This window comes from Lucilia sericata, unplaced genomic scaffold (genome assembly GCF_015586225.1).
Source record: "Lucilia sericata isolate MDLA Ls3-8-SP2 unplaced genomic scaffold, ASM1558622v1 Contig000365F_arrow, whole genome shotgun sequence".
Classification (NCBI taxonomy): Eukaryota; Metazoa; Arthropoda; class Insecta; order Diptera; family Calliphoridae; genus Lucilia; species Lucilia sericata.
Window position 1 is genome coordinate 227,593 of NW_023994384.1, and position 9,908 is coordinate 237,500.

General features: G+C 29.1%; 1 protein-coding gene across 6 annotated transcripts in view; it reads left to right on the forward strand.

Moving 5' to 3' along the window:
* LOC119604131 (protein bunched, class 2/F/G isoform-like) overlaps nt 1-9,908 on the forward strand; it is a 220,539-nt gene that overhangs the window by 121,497 nt on the left and 89,134 nt on the right. Inside the window, exon 4 of one of the 6 annotated variants that reach the window (XM_037956599.1) lies at nt 2,130-2,175. The exons of the other annotated variants lie outside the window; for them this stretch is intronic. Coding sequence (XP_037812527.1) covers nt 2,130-2,160 — 31 coding nt within the window. The 3' untranslated portion in view covers nt 2,161-2,175. Of the gene's footprint in view, nt 1-2,129; nt 2,176-9,908 lie in introns of those variants that run through there. 6 annotated transcript variants of the gene reach the window in all.

The window sequence follows — 9,908 nt, forward strand, 5'->3', positions numbered from 1 at the left end:
TCTTGAATTTTTCCATCAAAAGTTAGAAAATCGCTCGAGAACGAACTATAACTCTGGATCAGTTCAGACTTTTGGCTGCACTAGTGAGGATCCGCCAAAGAAGATGTTCTCGGCTGATCTAACGATCCTTTGAAGCAAAATCGTTAGTTTATTATATGTATATCGAATCGGATGTCTGGAATCTGTCCAGAAACTGACATGACAGTTGGTGCAGCTTAAAGTTGCAACACAAAGATCACTAAATTGAAGTCTGCGAAAGGAAACGACCGCCTGGTATTCTGATGCCAACTGATCTTGCCTTCCTTTGAAGCAAGATCGTCAGTTTATTGTATTGTAACTAGGACATTCTTTGTAAACCAAAACTAGATCAAGATTAGCTAAAACTTATAACACAGAGATCGCTAGATTTAAGTTTTCGAGAGAAAAACCACTGATTTGTATTGTAATGTCATCTTTGTTTGACAGACACGATGATCTTGACTGATCTAGCGTTCCATTGAAACAGGATCGTGAGCCCGTTCCCATCGTGAATCAGATGTCTTGCATTTATCAATTGTTGAAGAATTTGATCGAGAATGAACTTAATTCATTGTAATTCATAACTAGAGCCGATTTTCTGCGATGATCTGTAGTTTCTTTGATACAAGGCCGTTAGATTAATTGACGATTAAAGATTGCGAAAGCAAACGACTGCTTTGGATTCTAATGCTAACTTTCTCCGACAGAGGTAATATTCTCTGATGATGTCATGAATGTATCTTTCAAAGGTTAAAACAAAATGGCCGCCAGATAAGCTGGACTTAATCTTATATGAAAAGTTTTCGTAGCTTAGTCGTTCTTAATACTCGTTATCTTAATTGATGTCTCATAATATCTGATTTCTCAGGTAGTTGGCTATTTAGTTTTAAATCCTCTAGTTTTTTATACTTCACACGCAACCCTCGTTTAAACCTTTTTCATTAATGTTTCCTTTCAAACTTTTTTTTTACAAAATTTTATTGTTTATGTCTTAAACTTAAATTTGCTCCATCATTCAGGTTTATGTGTTTTTTTTTCGAACGTCTTTCGCTGCTGCTTTAAATAAATTTTTATTGTAATTTAATTTTTATTTCTTTATTTTTTTTTCTTCTGATCTTGTGGTTTTTTTATGATCAAATTGTTGAAAGTCTCGTTGTGTGTATATCTTTGATACAAAATCTAATTGCGATTTAAGTAACAATAATAAAATTTTGGCGGTTCTATTTTTTTTTTGGCCATAGAAAATACCAGTTTTAACCAGTTCTTTGAGGAGTTTTTTTTTCAAACATGCAATTTATTTAATGGTTGATTTTTTTTAACACAAACTTAGACAAAAAAATATATATTTTTAGCAAAATTTTTGAAAATTTGTTTTTAAAACCAAAATTTTCAAAAATGTTGCGATTTTATTTTACAAATATTACTTTTAATTTCTGAGATCTGTAGTGATCAGCAGACATGATCACTAGTGATCATTAACTGATATTTTAGCCTGTCTTTTTGTTGTGTTCATATACTCAAGGTTATTTTACTTTATTGTTACTTGAAATGAATTGTTTGAGTTTTTTTTAAATCTTAAATAAAATTTTATGCAATTTTTTTTCAAATTGTATTCGATTGTAAGTAACAATTATTTGAAAGCGGCTTTTTCAAAAGTTTTAATCAAAAACTTTAAATGACATAGTAATTTATATTTAGTTTTTGTATTTTGCATTAGAGCAATAGAGCTTTGGGGGGTTTTAAAGCCGTTACGCTGGATTATAGATATGATAGGTTTTGTTAAGATCTTGAAATTACATAAAAAAATATGAAAATCGTTATATATTTCTCTATAACTCAGGAACTATTTCTCTATAACACGGATATCTACTGATCAATACTGATCTTCTTAATAAACTAAGTAAATAATCAGGTATAGGGTAATTGTAAACTTTTAATTACTAACTTAATAAGGGTTTTAAAAAAAATTATTTTATGTTTTTAAAAGTTTGTTTTAATTCATGTTCTATATGTTTAATTTTATATGTTTTTAGATTGTATGTTATTAATTATTTTTTAATATTTTTTAAATTATAATAATTAAAAATTTTTGTTCTTTTTCTACTTTACAGGTATGTAAAAAACAAATTCTATGAATACTAGTAATTTTGAGAAAAACAAGTAAGTTTTATAACAAATTTTTCTAAATATCTAATTATACCCAGCAAAAACTTGCATTGAAAGTAATGAGTTAAAAAGCAATTGGTAAATTTTAACACGGCAATGTCACTGAAAGCAAATACTTAACACGATCGCTTATAAAGAGGTACTTAAGTAAGTACCTACCAATAGGGAGTTGAAATGTTGTTTTGTTTTACGCACATATTGGCGACATAGAATACGTACCTGGGTAGCAAAACTCAAAATAAGTACTTAAGTATATGATTATATGTAAGTCATTATAAGGTTACTTAAAAGTAACGCTAAGGGTAGTCATGGACAAGTAAGTTGTAGTGTAAGTACTAGGCATTATCAACTTTTTGCTGGGTATTTACCGTAACGTAATAGATCATATACACAGATCACATAGATTGTATACTATCGCATATATTCTAATATCGAATATATCAAATAAATCTAATACATTAAAACATCTTAGAATAGAACCGGTCTTTGAATACCTTGAAATGATCTTAGAATAGGCCGTACTGATCTAAGAATAGATTGAGGAAATCCAAAAATACATCAAATATATCCAACAGATGTTTGAATATGCCGAACAGATCTTAGAAGAGATCGAAAATATATTAGAAAGATCGAACAGATCTTAGAATAGATCGCCATGATCTTAGAAGAGATCGACAAGATCTTAGAATATATCGCCATGATATTAGAATAGATCGATAAGATCTTAGAATAGATCGAACAGATCTTAGAATATATCAAACAGATCTTTGAATAGATTAAACAGATCTTAGGAAGATCGAACAGATCTTAGAAAGATCGAAAAAATCTTAGAAAGATCGAACAGATCTTAGAATAGATCGGCATGATCTTAGAAGAGATCGACAAGATCTTAGAATATATCGCCATGATATTAGAATAGATCGATAAGATCTTAGAATAGATCGAACAGATCTTAGAATATATCGAACAGATCTTTGAATAGATTGAACTGATCTTAGAATAAATCGAAAAGATCTTAGGAAGATCGAACAGATCTTAGAAAGATCGAAAAAATCTTAGAAAGATCGACAAGATCTTAGAATAGATCGAACAGATTTTAGAATAGATCGAATAGATTGAACAGATCTTTGAATAGATCGAAAAGATCTTAAAATATATCTAGTAGATCTTAGAATTGATCGAACAGATCTCTGAATAGATCGAACAAATGTTAGAATGGATCGAATTGACCTTTGAATATATCGATTAGAACTTAGAATAGATCGAGGAGATCTTAGAATATATCACACAGACCTTCAAGTTGATCAAATATATATTAGAATAAATCGAACAGATCTTAAAATCGAATAGAATAGATCGACCAGATCTTTGAACATATTGAATAGAACTTAGAATAGATCGAACAGGTCTTAAAATATATCTAGTAGATCTTACAATATATCGAACAGATCTGAGAACAGATCTGAGAATAGATAGATAGATAGATAGATAGATAGATAGATAGATAGATAGATAGATAGATAGATAGATAGATAGATAGATAGATAGATAGATAGATAGATAGATAGATAGATAGATAGATAGATAGATAGATAGATAGATAGATAGATAAATAGATTGATCGATCTATTAACTTCGATCTAACTGCAGGTAATAATCTTTATTCTGAATCTGTCTTAAGATTAATAAATTATATTTTTAAATGATTTATCTTTTTAAAACAGTTTTTTACAACAAATATTTATTATTAGAACAATTTCATTTAAACCTTCAAGTCTTTAAAAAAAAACATACTAAACAGTCATTAGATTGGAAATTCTTTTCTCTCTAATTACTCTTTTCCTCATTAAATTGACAACAGGTGTTCTTGTGAAGTTGTGCAAAAAAATAAAGAAATTACAAAACAATTACTTTATAAACTCTTAATAACTTTAACATTTACTTTAAAAAGAATTTTAAAAACTTCATTATAATTACAAAATAGCCAGACTTCTGGTTAATACTTTCTAAAACACATATATATTTTTTCTAATATAAAAAAACTATTGGAAATATATTTATAATTCATAGCAAGTCAATCTCAGTTGGTATGACATTCAATTTCATTTCCTAGAGTTATTGTTTTTTTTTTTTTTTTTAAATTGTCTTTAATTGTTATTTGTTGAATTAATATTGTTTTCTTATGTTTTAATAATTTGATGAATAATTCTTTCTGAGAAATTTAATAAATTATAAACAAACAAAAATGTCTATATCGTATAATATGGCGACATACTGTCTCGTTGGATAAAAAAACGTTGTTTTTTCCTCATTTCAAAATTTAACTAGAAATCATTAATTACATTTGGTCAGCAGTTTAAAGCCAAAAAAGTAGAATTATAAATTGAATTTTAAATTAGAAAAAGAAACATTGAATTAAAATAATAGCCAAAAACAAAAAAAAATATTATTAACATAATTGAGTTATTGATGACAATGAAAGACAATAGTTTATTTCAAGCTATTTTGATAAAAAAATTATAATCGTTTGTCTAGATCAGGGATGGCAAATTTGGTACGATGGTACTTTTTTTGATACTATTTGATGTTCAAAAGTACCGTGATACTCCCGAGTCTTATTTGATACTCTCAGGCCAATATCTCAACCTTCGGTTATCGTTTACCAGGTGGATATACTGCCGGTTAAAATAATTTTTGTATGTAAAATGTCAATTTATCGTTATGATAAAACATAATCAGACAATGAGAAAATGGGGTCAAAGTATCTTTAAAAGTTCAAATTTGAAATTCTAAGAATGTTTTGAAATCTAGTTTTAAAACCCACTTTTTAGAAGTATGTTTTGCAAATAACCAATGCAGCTCATTTCGAATTTTTATCTTGATTGACATTATATGAATATTAATCTAATTAAATTCCATTGTTAATATTATATGAAAAAATTACCAAAAATTTCAATTTTGAAAAAATATTTGACTTTAAAACTAATTATTTCTAAATGATAGAAGCTCGAAGGACTCAATTTCTATCTAATATAAAACGATATGTTTTGAAATTTAGAATTCAACCATAGATAATAAGAGAAATTTTTGGTGAAAATTATTTGGACTTTAAAGCAAATTATTGTTTCATGTCATGGATGGTCTTATGTATGGTCTCATGTGTAGAATTTGATATGACTATTGATTTTTTAACAAATGAACACCTATGTACATCGAATTTTAATTTAATAACACATATGTATATTTGGGTGGCCCCAAAATGGAAATTGCTGATGTTCCCACCGAAAATGAAAATTTAGTTCATTCTAAGATTCCATTTCTCAAAATTTTTGTCCTGACGTCAATATTTGGTGAGCTGGATCAAAGGATAAAAAGGTCCTTTTTAGGGTTTTTATGTTATTTTTTCACATTTTTGACAAATAAACCATATCCAAATTTTGGTTCATATGAAAGGTCCTTGGGAGACGATTTCAATGACATACACAAATTTGTATACAACACCAAAATGATTACAAATGTCGTAATTTTTCGCATACGCGTAATTTCATTAGCTTTACAATGGTATATAACACTTTTTCGAATATCGAATAACCCGGTTTTTTAACTTTTTAAAAGCCGGTTTCGAATACTTTTATTTGCTTTGTATTCAAAGATTACTTCAATTAAATTTTGAAATAAATAATAATACAGCCTGTCTAAATTTTAAAATATTCGAGTCGAGGAACTAGCGTATATTTTTCTAAAGCTCCTTTGGTTAAACTTTTTTGACTTTCCTAATTAATTAAAAAAATTTTTTTGTAAAATTGATAACTGTTTGATAAAATTTTATCAATCTTAAGATTATATTCCAATTACAATAATTAATTTACGGCTGAAATTTTGTGAAAGTGTTAAAATGCCTATGCAAAACAGGGCTTTTGGAATAAGCTAGGATTACATAGTACCTTATGTTTAACAGTAGTAGAAACTAGAGTATATTTTTCTAAAGCACTTTTGGTTAAACTTTTTTGATTTTCCTAATTAATTAAAAAAATTTATTTGTAAAATTGATTGGAATAACTGTTGGATAAAATTTTATCAATCTTAAGATTATATTCCAATTACAATAATTAATTTGTCGCTGAAATATTATAGCAGTGTTGGAATGCCTATGAAAATTTACTAAACAGGGACTTTATGATTATGATTCTTCCCAATTTTTTACATTAAAGAAATAATGTTTATTTTAAAAAATCAGTTCGGGTCATAATTTTTTTTCAAATTAAACTAGATGTTTTTATGTACAATAAAAAACAGTTTTTTTCTGAATTTGAAAAATATCAACCGGTTTTTTTCAAATGTCAACTATTCGAACTACTCGAAAACCGGTTTTTGGAAAATGTCGAATAATGGATCACACTACGGTATATATAATACCTTTTCTACTTCTGTTGTTAATTATTTCAAAATGTCTAAATATGTGAAGGTGTATTTAAAAAATTAACAACTTTCAGCAAAAAAAAATATTTTAGTACTCTAAGATCCAAAAAAGTACCCTCTGAAATATTTTTTGATACTGAAACAAAATCTCATTTTCCATCCCTGGTCTAGATTCATTTGTAGATTCAAAATTAAACTCTCTTATTTAACAGTATCAGATTTGTATGAAAATATGGTCCTTCGCTTTGAAGTTATTTGCAAATTTTAGCATAATGTTAGGTGTTAATATTTGACTACCACCTTTAACTATGCTACACTTTTGAAATATGAACAATTTCATAATTTTTAAAAGTCTGTTTTAAATTAACTTCAAGAATTATCTTCTATTACCTATAGCGGCAAGCCTTTGATGTTTCTTCCGTTGTGCAACATTGTTGCTGCAATAGCGCTAAACCTGTAACAATTGAAACGTCTAAAGTCCCATTAAATTTTAAGCGAACTTTTAATTAGACACAAGTGCCGTCTTTAAAATAAAATGACGATAAATTTAATATAACCTATACACAATTTTCTTTGACCTTGTCACCGTCGTAGTAGTACCACAGTTCAATGATTCTTAGAAGAAACTTGGAAAAATATGTACTTACAACTAAATATTGCAACACGTGTTGCATGTAATAATAATAATAAATTGTTAGAAAAAATATAAAACAAATACATAAATGTCAAACTTAAAATGTGCAAAAAATGGCAGAAATAAAAAATACAGAAAAACTTAATAATTCTGAGAAAAAAGTTCAGTTTCATGAGAATAAGTATAATGACAAACAAATATCCCGCAAATAACAAAAATTTAACAATGGGAAAATAAATAAAAATGAAATAATATTAAAAATAACGAGCAAATAATGACAAGATATTATGACGAATATAAATGTCAATGTTTAATAAAAAATATAATTGTGTAAAGAAACAGTGACAGCTTTGGGAGAGGGAGAGAAGCTTAAACTAACATTCATTGGTTGATTAACTGCCGAAAGATCTTCTAAAGATGATTAAAAGTAAGTTAACCTCCCGAGTTCCTAAACTATTTCTCGGCCATACGATCTTAAGACATCTGAGAAGACATGAAACTCGATCAAAGATCAATTAATCAAATTAATCTCATGACAAAAGTGTTCTCTCTCTGTTTGAATCTACAAGTGATTCACTATCTGGAGATATCAGCCGCTTAAGAGACTTTCATGAACAGCTGAACCTCCTCAACAAAAATCTACTCAATTTCGATCTTGAGACATCAGAAGCGATCTCCAAAATGTCTCCTCCAACTTGCAACTTAGTCTTGAGAAACTGATGAACTCGATCAATGATCTTCTATTAAAGCTATATTCATTTTAACGGCAAACTGGCTCTGGTGTCATAAGATATAGAACAGAGATATCCTAATCTTTACCGACAGTCAAGCTGCAATCAAGTCCCTGACAGGTGTATACTCTACATCACGACTAGTCCAGGAATGCCGGACATCCTTAAATAGGAAGGCGAGACATTCAAACATCGTACTCGTATGGGTACGTGGACACGGGGACTCTACAGGCAACTGTATCGCTGACGAGCTCGCGAAGGCGAATTCACAGTTGCCCGACTCGGACATAGACCATTATGCAGTATGCAAAAGACTCATAGTAAATTTGGTAACCACGCAATTCGACTTGGATTACCTTATAACGACTACTGCCGAAGCTGTCAAGATGAGGAAGAAGAGGAATCAATAGAACATCTTCTTTGCCACTGTCCGGCACTGGAGGACATCCGACTTCGGTATCTGGGACATCGATTCCTGGGGGACACCTCAGAATTATTAGGGACTAAAATAGATAACCTGAACGCCTTTATCAGGCATTGCGGTTGGTTTGACGAGACAAACTCAAATAGCAGTGATTAGTAGCTTTTTCGAGTCCGAGACTCTTTCCCTCTTATGTTATGTTCTTAGTCTCTCTCTCTATCTTAATCTCCGTCTTTCAATATCTTCTACTACTATTAATACCCCTTAATGCCTCTTATTGTCTCTTACCATAACTTTCTATGTCCTCTTCCTCTTTTCTTTTTAATATACTTACAAATATCACAAAGGGACCAACCAACCATATTCAAAAGTTTCTCCCGAAAAGTTGTTCTCGCATCGTTAGAAGAACATTTATATGAATCTTCGTTTTAATGCGAATCTCAAACAATTAAGAGAAAGTTTTTCCCCATGAAAGAACTTTAGATAACAGCTGATCTAGTAGTTACTGGATAACTGCTCTAATGGTCCTTCGAGTCCATTTAAAATAGTTTTTCGATCTTTAGGTACATGATCAATGATTGTTAATCTGATCAAAGTTGAATATTTATGACTTCTGTGAATTCTTTCCAGAGTCCCGATCGCACTTGACAAAATTGTTCATTTTTCCTATGGAAGATATTTATAGATTAAGTCCTTCCTTCCCATAACTGAATATGTAATAACAATTTTTGAACTGATTTCTAGAATAAAAACTCCCAACCTTTTAATAAAGATTTTATTATCATTTTAAAACAGTTTTCCTTTGAATCATTTATATAAATTTATCGTATGATTCAACTATTTACACGAAATAATGACGAAAGTTTTATATTTTCCAAATTCCAAGAAAATTCCTTACAAATACTAGAGACGAAAAAAAAAAACATACAAAATTAATGAATGAAAATAATGACTGACAGAATGAGTGTGGAAAAAACAAAAGAAAACCTTAGAAAATTATTTAATACAACATTGGTCATAACTTTTCTTTTATGGTTTTTCCTTAAGATAAAGATAAAAATTGCACTATTTTTTTTTCAACTAAAGAAAAAGTAACAACATTGTATGGTTTCCATAGCTACTTTAAATTTAACACTATAGAATACAATGTTGTGTTTACTACTTCGAACACGAACCCACGTTCCATATATACGTATACTCACTAGAAGAATTACGCGAGCATTCTATTTTAGGTGGGTTACTATTACTCGACTCCCATACCCATCATTATTATAAACATTGGTGGTATATTTTGATGGCTATAAAACGTTACAGAGTGTTGTAGCTGTCAGTTAAAGCTAACAAAAATAACAACAACAGAAAATCGCTAAGAAACAAATAGTCGAAGCAAATGAACCCATAAAAGCCACACAACCATTGTAAGTTTTTCATGTACGACAATAATTGTGTTTTTTTTTTGCAGGATTTTAAAAGAATTTAATCAAAATCGTTCAGATCGTCAGAATAATAGACTGGGAGA